General features: G+C 42.2%; 1 protein-coding gene and 1 long non-coding RNA gene across 4 annotated transcripts in view; one reads left to right on the forward strand and one right to left on the reverse strand.

Moving 5' to 3' along the window:
- The window catches only part of FBXO38 (F-box protein 38), a 36,663-nt gene extending 21,337 nt beyond the window's left edge, over window positions 1-15,326 (forward strand). For all 3 annotated transcript variants that reach the window (XM_081852024.1, XM_081852025.1, XM_081852026.1), the window contains 7 exons: window positions 6,564-6,664; window positions 7,172-7,274; window positions 8,788-8,954; window positions 9,470-9,615; window positions 11,915-12,018; window positions 13,442-13,555; window positions 14,673-15,326. In XM_081852024.1, the coding sequence (XP_081708150.1) occupies window positions 6,564-6,664; window positions 7,172-7,274; window positions 8,788-8,954; window positions 9,470-9,615; window positions 11,915-12,018; window positions 13,442-13,555; window positions 14,673-14,851 (914 nt within the window). In that variant the 3' untranslated portion in view covers window positions 14,852-15,326. The remainder of the gene's footprint in view (window positions 1-6,563; window positions 6,665-7,171; window positions 7,275-8,787; window positions 8,955-9,469; window positions 9,616-11,914; window positions 12,019-13,441; window positions 13,556-14,672) is intronic.
- On the reverse strand, window positions 770-1,535 carry LOC309336461. The gene is made up of 3 exons (XR_014154024.1): window positions 1,066-1,535; window positions 886-997; window positions 770-817 (listed from the first exon to the last, which is right to left on the reverse strand). It is a non-coding gene; the product is annotated as an uncharacterized lncRNA (long non-coding RNA).
- Window positions 15,327-15,593: the final 267 nt, after the last annotated feature.

Genomic DNA, 15,593 nt, shown 5'->3' on the forward strand with positions numbered 1-15,593 from the left:
GTAATTTTCGCTCCATAACACGCAGTTTTTTCCTCCTAGAAAGTAAGGGGAAATGTCTGTGCGTGTTATGGAGCGAATGCAGGGGAATCTGCTGCAGTTGTGAGCAGTCCGTGGCTCGCTTTGAAACAGCAAAGCGGGTGTAAGCGGCTCCTGTCAGCGAGCTGAGCCGGGAGGAGGGAGAGAAGCAGAGCGGGCTTGGCTGCTTTAAAACAACCCCGTGCTCTATGTCCCTCTCTCCTACCCACTGAGCTCGCTAAGTAGCAGCAAAGCTTTTCAGCCAGCCTAGCCGGAAGGAGGGAGAGAAGCAGAGTGGGGTTGGCTGCTTTAAAACAACCCCGTGCTCTATGTCCCTCTCTCCTCCCCACTGAGCTCGCTAAGTAGCAGCAAAGCTTTTCAGCCAGCCTAGCCGGGAGGAGGGAGAGAAGCAGAGCGGGGTTGGCTGCTTTAAAACAACCCCGTGCTCTCTGTCCCTGCCTGCAGTTTTTTGCTGTCCGATTTTGGATTAGCCACTATAGGGGCTGTGTATGTGTGTGCTTGAGCTATCGTTCTCCTCCTCCTGCTTCCCGTTCACTCTCCCAGTTCCCCTGCGCTCTCCTGCGACTTTAGGATTGATACTCTGTGTGTGTGAGGGATAGCTCTCCTCCTCCTGCTTCCCGTTCACTCTCCCAGCGCCCCTGCGCTCTCCTGCGACTTTAGGATTGATACTCTGTGTGTCTCTGCTATCGTTCTCCTCCTCCTGCTTCCCGTTCACTCTCCCAGTGCCCCTGCGCTCTCCTGCGACTTTAGGATTGATACTCTGTGTGTGTGAGGGATAGCTCTCCTCCTCCTGCTTCCCGTTCACTCTCCCAGCGCCCCTGCGCTCTCCTGCGACTTTAGGATTGATACTCTGTGTGTGTGAGGGATAGCTCTCCTCCTCCTGCTTCCTGTTCACTCTCCCAGCGCCCCTGCGCTCTCCTGCGACTTTAGGATTGATACTCTGTGTGTGTGAGGGATAGCTCTCCTCCTCCTGCTTCCCGTTCACTCTCCCAGCGCCCCTGCGCTCTCCTGCGACTTTAGGATTGATACTCTGTGTGTGTGAGGGATAGCTCTCCTCCTCCTGCTTCCCGTTCACTCTCCCAGCGCCCCTGCGCTCTCCTGCGACTTTAGGATTGATACTCTGTGTGTGTGAGGGATAGCTCTCCTCCTCCTGCTTCCCGTTCACTCTCCCAGCGCCCCTGAGCTCTCCTGCGACTTTAGGATTGATACTCTGTGTGTCTGTGTGTGTGTGTGTGTGAGGCATCATTCTCCTTCTCTTGCTTCCCCTTCACTCCCCCAGCGCCCCGGCGACTTTAGGGCGACTTTAGCATGGATCCACATGGATCCTCAGGATTTTTTCATTGGGCTACCACAAACTCACCATCACATCACATGTCTGTGGCCACAGCATGAACCACAAAAATCATACATCCACTGTTTCGTTTAGAATATTTTTTTCTTGTTTTCCTCCTCTAAAAACGACGTGCGTGTTATGGTCTGGTGCGTGTTATAGAGCGAAAAATACGGTACTTGGTGAATATTGACTGGATTCTGTGATCACATAAGCCTTTGAAACTTCTCACCACACCTATATCCTATTGTTTCTGGTATATGTTTTTTTAAAGCGTAGAGCAGTTCTATGCTGGGTTCAGCCATCTTAGGTGATGGGCCATCCAGGCTCTGGGAAGCAGAACAAGTCCAAGTCTTCCTTCCAGTTCTTGAGCTGGAGACTGGGAGTGTTGCTGAGTGTAAGCAGAGAGCAAAAACAAACTTCTGGCTCGGAACTGCATGAGAACGGTGCAGGTGCCACATTTATAGCCGCTTCCAGGAAGTTTTTACGAATACCTCCCAGTTAGGAGTTATTTCCAGGAATCGGGGCTTAACTGGTATTTCACCCATGAGAGGGAGCAACCTTCTGCTGAGGCTTTGTTTGGCACATAAATGGTAGGTTCAGCAAACTTGTTACCCAGCTCCCATTACAAAAATATATATTTACATAAAACATGGTTAAAATAATTGCAAGAAATTTAGGAACATATTCAATGAGAGCAGTGTAAAAGTCAAATATTCTAGAACAGTTTTATTTTTAAAAAATTACTTCTCTCTCTATTCCATTTCTCCTATAATCACAAGGTAATATAACTCCAAGCAAAATTAAATCAAAAGGATCTCTATTCCTTAACCTGATTAAAGGCAGGACTGGTTCAGACTTGCTCCTAAATGTGTGCTCGTCAAAAACCCGTTAGATTCCAGGAAATCATTCATTTTCAGTCGTTCTTATCAGAAGAGATTTTTCTTGCTGCATACTTCTTCTCAGAGCAGTTTCCCTTAAACATAGCAAGACCAGATAATGACTTCCAATTCAAGGTGATTCATTCCGGTTTGGGAGATCATCAGCTAAGGTCAGACTCTTTCGCAAGACACCAGTCAATGATGCTATCAATCAGATTGGCTCAGAGGATGGGTCCCACTGTGACATAGGCATGGTTGCTTTTTCTCTGCGCCTGCTGAGGAGGTGGAGTTTCAGCCACCCAGCAGGCAGAGACTGAGCTGGAAGAGCATAGAGAAAGCTTGTCCCTTACAGCTGCCCTGAGGTTCCAGCTACCTGGTAGAGGCCGAGACAAGCTTTTGTTGCTCCATACAGCTCTGAGCAGAAGAGGAATGGCGGAAGGTACGTGGTCGTGACCCAGCAGGCAAAAAGGCAGGGAAAGCTAACACACTTCCACTACCCATCACCAGCTTTGGTTTGTGCCAGATCTCATGCTACCTTTCAGAGATGCAGCTTAAGTTTGGGAGCAAGATCCTGCCCCTTAGTTTGTCCAGGTCGCCTCAAATTGTAACTTGTTGACCCTGGTCATATTGATGTTCATGTGTGTGCAAAGCAGTTGGGAAGATCATGTTGCATTTCTGCTTCTGCTCACTGCAGCAATAGGCCTACATTCATCCCAAGTTAACATTCTGTTGACCTTTGGGGCACATTCTACCATGCCAACATGCAACTACATATGTGTACCTTTAAGCGATAGTGCATGTTTCCTAATGTGAATTAATTATCCTGTAATGCATTTTGTCTACCCACTTTGAATGATTGATGGGTGGAGTTTCCCGTTGTTGTTGTTGTTGTTGTTGTTGACAACATGTAATATGGCAATCCTACTGCATATTTTGTTTAAAAGTAACAGCGTAAGCACATGTGTACTCATGTTCATTCTGCCTCCATAATCTAAGGCTTCCCTACATTTTACCCTCCAAAATTCAAGTGCTTATTTGGTGAGGCACCTCTTGCTTTTGTAGGTCTTTGGTTTGTTTTCCAAGAGTAAAATTACTTTGGGGGAGTGGGAAGAATTTGCACACAAAAGCTTATACCAAGAAAACACACACACACACACACACACACACACACACACACACACACATTTCAGAAATTATCAGTTTCATATTCTTTGCTTTAAGTATTATAGTAGTTAAAATAATTTATTTTGTTCAGCATCGATACCTGAAATACTGAGATTTTCTCCTTTTCTCGGAGCGTTGAAAGGATCACTGCTGTTTTATATGGTGGGAGGAAAAGGGTGATGTAACCTAAAGAAAAATCTTGGTTATTAAAACTGAAAAACAATAGTCACTAAACCTCACTTGGTTTAGTAACTATTTAATGATTGTTTGTCATTTAATGATTAAGGTCTATTAATTTTATTACAACCTAAGCTAGAGGTTTCCCTAATCAGAATAATTTATTACATGTTGTCTGTAATTCTGAGAGAGCCAACATTGTGCCCTCCAAATGTTGTTGGGCCCCAACTCCCATTAGCTTTGATGATTGTGGTTGATGGGGGGGGGGTGAGAGTCCCCTAACATCTGGAGGGTACTGTATAATTATTCCAGCTGTAAATGCAGGATGTTTCACATATTTAGGTGGGTTTTTATTTTTATTTTTTAAAAAAGAAATGCAAAGAAAATTCATGCTTTGATATTATTCTGCACTTCTTTTAACTTAACATTTATTGAAATATTTAGCAAATGGCTATTTCTGGGTATTCCCTGCATATAACAGGGAAAATTAGACAACAGGGCGAGGAAACATTTCAAAAAGAATGGGGAAAAATTATGCCGTATATAGGAAAGATAAGATGAAATAGTGAAACCAGTAGAATTGGAAATAAACCTCATAACGGGAAAGATTAAGAAAAGTGATGGAAAATGAAAATAATAAGAAGCAAAATGTATAAGGAGATTAATATAACTAACAGTAGTTGTAAATGAATACAGGCAGACAACAAATAATTGTATAAACAGGAGGATATACTTTGTTTATGGATATTTATTTGTTTATGGATATACAATGGACAAATATGGAAAATGAATAACAGTATACAAAATGGATGAAAGTAATGTGATAAAATTATATGTGATATAAAAAACCAGAAGAAGGAAGGAGGGAAGTCAGCGCTTAGGAGTAAGTATAAATGTAAAATGCAACACATTGTGTGTATGTGGAGTATGTAACCGGAAAACTAATAAAGACTATTTGGAGAGAGAGAAAAAAGAAATATTTAGCAAATGAAGACTGTAAAAACTGAGGTTGCTGATGGCTGTATTTTAGTGAGTTAAATATTCACTAAAACAATCTAGTTGCCTTTTTGAGACCTCTTTGGACAGAATCCATAAAAATGTTGTTTTTTCTTCTCCATCACATATTAAGTAAAACAACCCTAATCATTCAACGCTATATAAAATCAAGATAAAAGTGGCTGCATTCCTCTGAGCAACTCTTTTTCTTTTTCACTTATTAAATTTGTTTCATGTAATATCCCAATTTTAAGACTTGTTTTTGAATGGAGTGTGTCTGTAACCACAGTGCTTTTTTTACTGACATTTTCTGGCCATCTGAGTGTGGTGCCTATTGACCTTGTCCTGCAGGGGCCCTGCAGACTTCAACAAGGCTGAGCCAAAGGCGAACTGAGAAATAGACTTTTTAAAATAAACAAACATTTATTCAAAAGTTACAATACATTTTCAATCAATATATCCCCTCCACAGACACCTCTGTGACGATGGTGGCATTAAAATATTCTTTTGTACAATAAAAGAGAAAAAGGGAGACATGATACACATATCATCAGCTGTGTCCCATGCCCAAGTTTTCCTATTGAAGATACACTTATCAAAAGTTACTCAGCAAAATTAGTGCCCAAGTATATTTCCTATGTGCTTCCTTATTACCCAAAGGAAGGATATATTGTAATTCTAAGGAAATTAGGAGTCCTAAATGATTAATTCTTCACTGAACTGTGTTTCTGTGGTTGTTATTTTTAAGTAGTGTAGTCCGTCCCCGTCCCCCCTCCCCCGGGGTGCTAAAAGTACAATGACTTCTCCAAGCACTGCATTTCTCAAACCATTTTTCTTCTTCCTTGCTGTATGCAGGCAGGGAGATGATATTTATACCGCATGTCCCCTTCTCTTGTCTGCTTCAGTGAGCAGAGCTCTTGTAAATGTCACTTCCCTGCAGGTGTGCAGACCCAGGGTAAATATGCATTGGACGTGAATCTAAACAGAAAGAGCGTATAGGTCCTAATACCGAACTTTCCCTTCTCAGCTGTGCCCCTTTCACACCATCCAACCACATTTGTTGTTTGCATTTTGTTTTAATGGTTTTATATAACCTTTCAACAATATCTGAACAAAATACCACAAGGAACTATGTCTTTTCATGTCTCCATCTGAACCACTATTTAGACAAATATTTTATTTTTGTAATCTGCTGGACTACTAAGACTTTGTATTTCCCTGCAGTGGTAGAAGTAGTTTCAGACTTATATAGGAAGACGATTCAAAGCTAGAGGCTGGAGCTAGAGTTTAGATAAGTGGAATTCATCTAACAAGATGCTCCCACTGGCAATAGGGTGGGAGGCATCTTTGTTCTGAGGGCTCTTATTCCTCGCCCCCCAGAAACTGTTCTGGATACTTGGGGGACCCTTTAAAATGAGGCTTTGTTCTCAGAGGGGCAGATCTCAACCCAACCTTAAGGGTTTAACACTATTTGTTTGCGCTGTTGTAAGTCCTACCACCACCTGAACCTCAGCATGTTTTGCTTTGCTATGAGTTCCACTGAGCCCAATAAGGCTTTTTTCCTGGTAAATATGCTTCAGGTTACAGTCCTAGAGCAATTCCAAAATCCACATGAGGGCAAGACGTTCATTAGTCCAATCCAAATGACATGAAGTACTGTGCAAGTTTTTGTGTTCTCCAGGACCTCTTTATCAAACTTAGATAGTTAAATATATGTTTATTTGGAGTGTGTGTGTGTGTGTGTGTGTGTGTGTGTGTGTGTGTACACAAACACACACACACTACAATATACAAGTGTATCAAAATGTATTCAGTATAAAGTAAACTGAAAATAACAATAATTACTAAACACTGCAGGCCAGCTACTTCCAAGACCCTCATTAATCTAAGAAACCATTCACAGTGACTCTGCTATTCCTGTTACAGCTGTTCACAAATAAGAAATGTCCAATCTTTTATTCATTTGTTTTTGTTCCCAGAAGCGACCAAACCAAAGCCCAGGCATTCAGTGAAGCGAAAACGGACGGCCGACAAGTCCACAAGCACCAGCGATCCTGTGATTGAGGATGACCATATCCAGGTAAGGCCTTTTTGAGCCCCAAGCTGGAAACCTGTGCCATCCTGCTGACAGCCTAGATGGATGAATGCCCCTAAATGCTGCAGAAAATGTTTTGGTTCAAGGTCTACTCCGCAATTGACTATTTTTTTAAAAGGGCACTGTCAAACTGAAAAATCACTTTCTGTCTTAAGGGGATAGCAAGCAAATTTTTCGGTTTCATTTCAACAGAATTTACTGTAAGTTCTTTGTGTGCAGTGCATATCTGGCTTGTAGTCTGAGTATCTTTGCTGCTAGCAGGCAGCAGGCAAGGAGGAGGAAGTTCCTCTAGTAGAATGGTATGTCAGACGATCCCTTTAACCATCCTGCTTGAGTGCTGTCAAATATTTCCACATCGTTATGTTATGATGTTGCTCACACTCTGCAGAGGATGCTAGTTGCCCTGATTTCACCACCATTGGTAAATGTTTTGTTTGTCTGTATGTGTGTGGTTCATGTAGTGGTCTTTAATTTGGAAAATAATTTCTCCAGGTTCTTACACTGAAATCAAAAAACCTTGTTGGGATCACTTTGACAAATTGTGGCATAACAGATCTGGTGCTGAAAGACTGCCCTAAAATGATGTTTATTCATGGTATGTATACTTTAATTGTAATTGTTGATGCCTGGGAAACTTATATAGATTTTCATCAGACTTGGGACATCTCCAGATGCACCACAGGGTTTCTTGTTTAATTTTCTGAACATAATGGACTCTAGCCATTGTGTCCCTCTGCTCACAGAAGGCTCTTCGATCTAGCAGAGGCTTCTATGAATGGAAGGAGGTGGGGAGAGATATTTTCATTGTTTGTTTCCTTCCTCCTGCTCTCCCTTGAGGGGAAAAGTCTGGTCCAGTGGGTTGGGGAACTCTCAAATAGCATGGGTTGTAGTGCAACGGGAGAAAGGGAAAATTGCAACAACCACATCCCTTACCTGGAGCAAAGGGCCTTTCACAAACCAAGAAGAGATAGTTGGATACAACCCTATCCATTTCACCAGCTATACTCCATGCTGTAACCCATGTGTTGGTAACCTTGAAGTCGGGTTACTGTAACACATTCCATGTGGGGTTGCTCTAGGACCAGGTTTGGAAGCTCCAGCTGGTGCTAAATGCAGCAAGGGAGCATCTGGCCAACAATATATGACATCATTGTTAAAACAGTTACACCTCCTGCCCATCTGCTACAGAGCCAGGTTTAAGGTCCTTGTAATAATGTATGAACAACTCTGGTCCAAGCTACCTCATGGATCACCTGAACCATTATATCTTAGCTCAGTCACTGAAATCATCTGCAGGAGCCTTGTTGATCATTCCCCGATTTGGTGAAGCTCATTTGACAACAAGAAGAAACTCTGCCTGTAGTGTCATTGACCTGGTATTGTGGCATACTCTGCCAACAGAGATTCAGCAGGTGCCCTCTGTGCCAATTTATAAATGCCTGCTGAAAACCTTTCTATTCCACCAGGCTTATGCAGGCAATTAAGAATACATCTTCCCACAATAGTGAGCTGATTTCTGATTTTTACTTTTTGATAGGGTTTTTAGTGTATGGTTTTGTGTATGATTGTTGTAATCGTCTCTGATATTTTTAATGAATGTAATTTTTAAAAAGGAAAATAAATGCTTAAGTAATGACTGCTGTTAAGCTTTCACATTCCAGATAGGGTTATAATTTTGGGATAGGAGGAGTTGTCAGTGCTTCTAGATTCCTGGCAGCTTCATTTCCCAACTTAATGGGCTAAAGGGTGTTCTTTCTTTTCCTTTTTTCTGGGCCACCAGAATTTTTCTGTATAATGATAGAACAGGGAGGTGAAAATGATAAGACAGCAGTGAAGACATAAGGCATGCTTAGATTAAAAAGTTAGTCATACTTCTCACTTTTTATGCTTTTAGTTTTCATTTCCTAATTTTACCCTAGGAAAGCAAATAAATGCAAATTAAGATTTTATTGTTGCTAAATGCATACAAATTGGCAATAAGACAACACAGCCTTTCCAACATTTTGTAATGTGGTAGGTTGTCTGTGGCCATAGGCCATACCCTAAACCTAAATACCTACATACGTTATCTTACGGTCTTCACAATTTTCTTTTCCTGGAATATGTAGCCACCAGATGCCGCGTACTTAAGCACTTGAAGGTAGAGAATGCGCCAATTGTCAATCGATTTGACTATGCTCAGTGCAAGAAATTAAATATGGATCAGGTACTGGATCAGATACTGCGGATACCACCAGAGAGAAACCGGATCATTTACCTTCGTCCAATGCAGCAGGTATTCAGATGGATTTCATTTATTCAAAACTGTTTGTATTCCTCAACATCTGAGTCTTGTCCTCCCCACCATTTTTTTAAATGAGAAATTTGCATGTCTAAGTGGGTTGTATGCAGTGGTGCTGCATTATCAGAAAACAATTCTGCATCAAGTTTTTCTTAATCCTAACTATTCTGATAAGCTTCCAATGGCACCCCAATAAAGCTGCTCCTGAGGGTTAGGAACTACTTCAGAACCGAATGGGATAAGGTGCAGAAGTATTAGGGATAAATGAAAATCAGGTGCCCTGATGAGTCTGCTTTTTGTAAGTGTTGGCAGAGCTTCGTTGGAAAACATGTACAGAATCTCTTCATCATATACATGCTATTTTGTTCCTTGCAGCTTTCTCAAAAGAGAAGTATGGCATATTTTTTCAGGAAACTAGGAGTGATGATAGGACACAGCTTGTAGATAATGTTACTGTACTTTGTTCTTTTATTTTGGTTATATTCCATGTTGTACCTTTTTCTCCACAGGTTGACACACTGACTCTAGAACAGAAGATATTTAGTGGTCCCTACCCATACCACATCTGTGTAATTCATGAATTTAGTAACCCTCCAAATGTTCGTAACAAAGTGCGCATTCGCAGCTGGATGGACACAATAGCAAACATTAATCAGTAAGTCTCTCTCTGAATAGAACTGTAATGGATAAATATATATCTGTGAGTCAGAAAGGTCCTATGCTTCTCTCCCCGCACCACCCCAAGGATGTTGTTGGATTCCAATTTCCACCAGCCCCAGCCAACATAACCAACAGCCAGAGATTTATGGGAGTTTTATTCAAGCAAGAACTGCCGGTTCCCCGCCCCAGCTTAGTGTGATGTAGACATCAATCCTTTTCGGAATCGTTTAAAAGCTGATGGTGTTTTGAAACATTGGCGTATTCATTGTATTTTTCTTGTGTGAATGTAGTGATTCATCTTAAGTTTTATTCTGTCTAATCCTCATATCTATAAGGGGTCTTCCTTATGAGCCAGTGGAATGAGAGTAGGTTCAAGTCCAAGAACTGTTGTCCTCATTATATTATCACAGCCTTGTAAGTTACTCCACACACCCCCCCCAAGATACTAGCCTGTTTTTTACTCTTAGGAGGGCCTGCGTTTGGATGTACAGAACACGCCATCGCTCCTTTGTCTGCCTCTCTTATGAGTGAAAAGCAGGCATGGGAAACATTCTGAAGGCTATGAAGGCTAGAAATGAGTGTTTCCTCCTTCCTCCACAGGCCCATTTGGGTTCTATCTCCATCACACAGAAAAGAGCTTTACCTACTGCATACCCAACACATAGAAACCAAGCATGCTAATGGCAAAGCACATATTGCTTTGTCCCTTCTCTGCCGTCTCCCTGTGTTTCTATGCTGGACATGTGGTGGGGGTGTCCTGCTCATTTAGTGTAGGAACCAAGCAGAGGAGTTAGAGAATGGCTTTTCCATTTGCCACTGGCTTACTATATTTCTTTGCTAGGTGTGTAGGAGGTTTGTCTGCTGAATGTCTAACAAAGAAATACAGAATACTGGCAGCAGAAGGAAGGCACGCTCTGTCCTCTGTTACCAGTTCTTTTGCTTTCTGTGCTGGGATAGTCAGGAGGGAGCGTCACTTTCTGGGGCCGGCGGGAGATGAAGTGCTTCCACTAGCATCCTGCTTGGTTTCTGCACAGGGCAGTATTAATCTGTGTTCCCGCTTGCACCCCAGTGAGTAAAGTGTAACTAGCGAGAAGGACCAGAGGCTCAAGATTGTAGCAAAAGCAAATTAAATGGTTTATTGATCCAAAATGCTCAACACGGGAACAGTAGGGAATTAACATTGCAGGTCTGCAGTACAGAAATAACAAAACATGAATTCAGGCAGTATGAGAATCAGAGATAGGGACTTAATATGAACCAGCATATAATGGCATTGACAAAGCAATCAGTCAAAGCAATTTGAAAGGCATCCTAAGCCTATAACTCCTTGCAGCTCAGATTGATGTGTTTGTTTTTTCAAAACCCTTCTAAGTTTCCTGATCATTGAAAAACTCCGTGTTGCAGAGTAAATTCCATAACCAACAATGCAGTGCTGAGGGTGCAGGGGAGGAGAGGGTGAATAAAAGATCCTTTTTGTGAACTGGAACAGCAAAAAGGAGGCAAGACAGGAAGCAGGGAATAAAACTAGGAAATAAAAACAAATAAATGAAATGGGGTGAAATGTAAGGCATTCTGGAAGTGAGTCTGAATAGAGATTGGGTCAACTTTTTTCACCATTTATGTCATTTTGGGTACGGAGTCAGCAAGTGGATTTGTAGATTATTCAGTCTTTTATGGGTGCCCCACAGTTCTTCTGCTGTAAAGTGTCACCAATGTCTCTTCATCTTCTTATACCTTTGTAAGCACATTCCACCATCTCCAAGGTTGTAAAGAATTCGTTATTCGCCATGTCACAGATGTTTCTCCGCCTCTTACCAAAGTGTCCCAGTTACCAACAAATAACATTAGGGTAGTCACTCTCTGCATCAATAAAATAAGTCTCTTTGATGTCAACAGCCAATTAGACTTCCAAAGAAGTTACACTGAGCCTAGACTTTTCCACTGTTGTCATCTGTCTTGGTTGACTATTACTGCTGTGGGGCTCTCAGAATCCAGTGGTTCCTTGGGCCTAACAGATCCCAGATTTATAGGCGGGGAGGATGCAAAGTACCCTCCTCCACACACAGCATAGAAATGCAGTGGGCTGCCAGAGGCGGAGTTAATCTCTTTTTTGGTACCCCCCCCCCCCGACTGTGAAATTCCTGGTCACCTATGGTGACCAGCCAAGTGGTTAAAAACAAAACTGGATTATAACGTCTCTTTCTCAGACAGAATTCCATGGTTCAGATATTCCATATTTCTCAGATACAATTCCATGCTTACTCATATTTGTTGTTCTTGTTTTCCCCCTCTAGAGAACTTATTAAATATGAGTTCTTCCCTGAAGCTACGCGAACAGAAGATGACCTGAAAAAATATACAAAGTACCCCTGGGGGAGAGACATGTACACGTTAGAAGGTGAGCATTATGGAAACATTTACTGGTATATTCTGTTTCTCAAGAAAATACTTGTTTGAGTTCCAACAGATATCAGGGTAGTTGAAGTCTTCCATGCCATGACTATATTTATTTATTATTTTTTAAATTTCTATTCCACCCTTCATGCAAGGATCACAGGGCAGTTTACAATATAAAAACACAAAATACATTACATCATAACGAACAAAAACTATGACATCCCCCGATGCAGCTTAAAAGGCCATAGATTGTTAAATTAGCCAAAGGCCTTGAAGAAGAGGAATGCTTTTGCCTGGCACCTAAAGATATGTAACAATGCACCTGTCACTCAGACTCATACATAAGATGGATTGAGTAACTTTATCCAAACCTGCATTACACTCAAGTAGGATGCAAAATCAGCTCAGTCAGTGCTGTGAATCCAGTACCTAAATTGGCAGAACAGCAAAAATTCTGTGCACTCTTTAGCATGAAAACCCCATAAAGTAGGATAGCATTGTACTTGTTGCATGAACAAGTAAAAAATACACCAGATAAGCAATTGTTTTAAAGCTTATAATTGCTACTGCTTATTTTCCATTTTAGGGACGCGGGTGGCGCTGTGGGTAAAACCTCAGCGCCTAGGACTTGCCGATCACACGGTCGGCGGTTCGAATCCCCGCGGCGGGGTGCGCTCCCGCCGTTCGGTCCCAGCGCCTGCCAACCTAGCAGTTCGAAAGCACCTCCGGGTGCAAGTAGATAAATAGGGACCGCTTACCAGTGGGAAGGTAAATGGCGTTCCGTGTGCTGTGCTGGCTCGCCAGATGCAGCTTGTCACGCTGGCCACGTGACCCGGAAGTGTCTGCGGACAGCGCTGGCTCCCGGCCTATAGAGTGAGATGAGCACACAACCCTAGAGTCTGGCAAGACTGGTCCGTACGGGCAGGGGTACCTTTACCTTTACCTTTATTTTCCATTTTGGCTATTGTATGCCTTTTTGAATGTTTGGTAATCTGCTCTAGGAAGGCACCATCCAAGTCCTTGGGTGTCTGTAGCAGTACACTGTTCTCTCTCCTACCATTTTTACCCCATATGCTCTCAATCTGCCTTCCATGCTCCAATGGATTTCTTCACAAGTGGACACATCCTTTACATATAATGCTCCTCCTCCTCCCTGTTTAATCTATTCCTTTTGAGCAGGTTATACCCCTCAATTTCTACATCATCTCATGTGTGATGGTCAGGTGTGTACAGAGGTGGCAGGCCCAGTGGGTGCACTCAGTCTATCCACCTCAATGCACACATCTTACCACTGAACAAATACATGCACACACATTTTTCCATAGACTGGTCTCAAAGGCACTTGTAGGTTGAACAGAGGGGATTACAGCTGACGAAGCAGCATGAAAATGTCCTTACTCTCTTTCCAATTGCCTTTGCCATAGGTGTTGTGGATGGTGCCCCGTACTCTATGATAACGGATTTCCCCTGGTTGAGGTCACTCAGAACAGCTGAGCCTAATGGCTATGCCAGATATGACTTTGAGGATGATGAAAAAAGTAAGTGAATGCAAATATCTTTACTGATGTAGAACATTTGTGCTGCCCATCTGCTCAAAACATACCCAAAGCAGTGCCCACCTTTGACATTCAGTAAAGCTTCATTGAAATTAGTGGCTTTCTGAGAGAAGGCCTTGAGTTCCTCCTTATTCATTCAGATCTGGGAGTGAAGCTTTGCTCTGTATTCCAGCAAGTCAGCAGTTACATTCTGCTAGGGCTCAGGGCAGACTCTGGAATGCACTAAGGTATGAAAGGCAAGTTGTCAGCATCAGGTGAAGACAATTTTATTTAGAAGGATATTTCCTAACTGCTGAATAAGGTAAGGTTATATACGGCAAGGGTGGGGAACCTTTTTCATATGGAGGGCCATACTTCTAGGCAACCTTCCATGGGCCACATACCAGTGGTGGGTGGGGCCAAAGTGGATGGAATAGTTACTGTATATCTTATCATTGTACAGTAGACTCGTTTTATACATACCGTTCCCTGTCCTCCATCCATGCAAGCAAGAGTCAATTAGAGCTCAAGGACACATTCCAGCTAGGCAGAAAACATGCAAGGAGGACTGATGAGGTTAGACGACCTCGAGATGCTTTCTAGTTCTATTCTCCAATTCTGTGGCAAACAACACTAAAGCAATGAAGCTCAGTCATGAGAGAAAGCAGGTTAAAAAGTGTTGCAGGATGTGCTTGGGTGAAAAGAGAGGACAGTCACACATGCCCTGTTGACAGCAGTTGCTTCAAATGAGGGGAAAGTTTATGTTAAAGTCGATGTTGTGAACCAGGGTCACCAGCATGGTGTTCATGGCAGCAAGGTTCCCTCTCTCCCCTTCCCCACCGAAACTTGGCTTGAAAGAAGCACTCTGTTGTACCCAGCAGAAGAGGCTCTGGTGTCCACAATGCTTTTTCCAGTTTTCTCCAAAAGGATGGTGACCCCTGTGCACTATTAGGCTAAATGGAATAGCCATATTTTTTTTTCCATTTCTTTGTATTGCTTACACTTCAGTTTGAATGTTTGATGCTTATGCCTGAGAAAATACTCCTTGCTTTTTAAAAGCGAGTATAAATTCCAGGGTTAATTTCTGTTGCTTCTATTTTCTTTTTCTCTCTATTTTTAGCTACTATTTATGCTCCCCGAAGGAAAGGACAGCTATCAGCTGACATCTGCATGGAAACCATAGGCGAAGAGATCTCTGAGCACCGTCAAATGAAGAAAGGTGTCTTCCAGAGGGTGGTAGCCATTTTCATCCATTACTGTGATGTCAATGGGGAGCCCGTAGAGGATGATTACATCTGACGGGATCAGGCTGCAGCCTTCTAGCCCTTCCTTCCTTTTGACTGGCGTCGCCGGCAAAGAAAGCAAGTGGATTCCTTCCACTTACCTTAGTGCACTGAGAGGTCTTGGAACTTGTGTGCTTCACAATTGCCCCAATGCCTACTGGGACAGAATTTGTAGCAAATGTATAATGAGAAGTTGCATTGTACACTGAGGACTCTACGTAGAAAAAAAAAATCCTGAAGTTGACTTTATTTCATATGTTTATATTAAGAAATGTAATTTAAAGTTCCATTTTAATGAAGGCAACTAATTATGGCAAGGGAGAAAAGTTTGAATTTTTTTTAGCTCATTTTATTCATAGCAGTATTTTTGGTTTGCCATGGGCAACTTTCCATATGCTACGTTTGCGAGTCACAGGATTCTTTTAATCTGTGCCTTTTTTTCCTCTTGAGTATCCTTAAGAATCCATTCTGAGTAAATCTGTTGAACAGTCTTTGAGTCGCATGCATTTTTCACTGGGAACTAAATCAGAGTCGCTAAGCCAGTTAAAGAGTGGCAGAAGTGGGCAGGGCATGACCTATAGAAAACAGTCAGATTAAGCGCAGACACACAAACTGATAACTTTATCTTATTTCAGAAAGTTTGTGGGCCAGAGTGCAAGATAAAGCAATGCATTAAAAAATGGTTTCTGTTGCAGTTTCCTCCTCTAGGATACACTGCCTTTCTAAAAAGATGCAAATACACTTGATAAAAAAATATT

The sequence above is a fragment of the Podarcis erhardii genome (assembly GCF_964252035.2).
Source record: "Podarcis erhardii genome assembly, chromosome: 2".
NCBI lineage: Eukaryota > Metazoa > Chordata > Lepidosauria > Squamata > Lacertidae > Podarcis > Podarcis erhardii.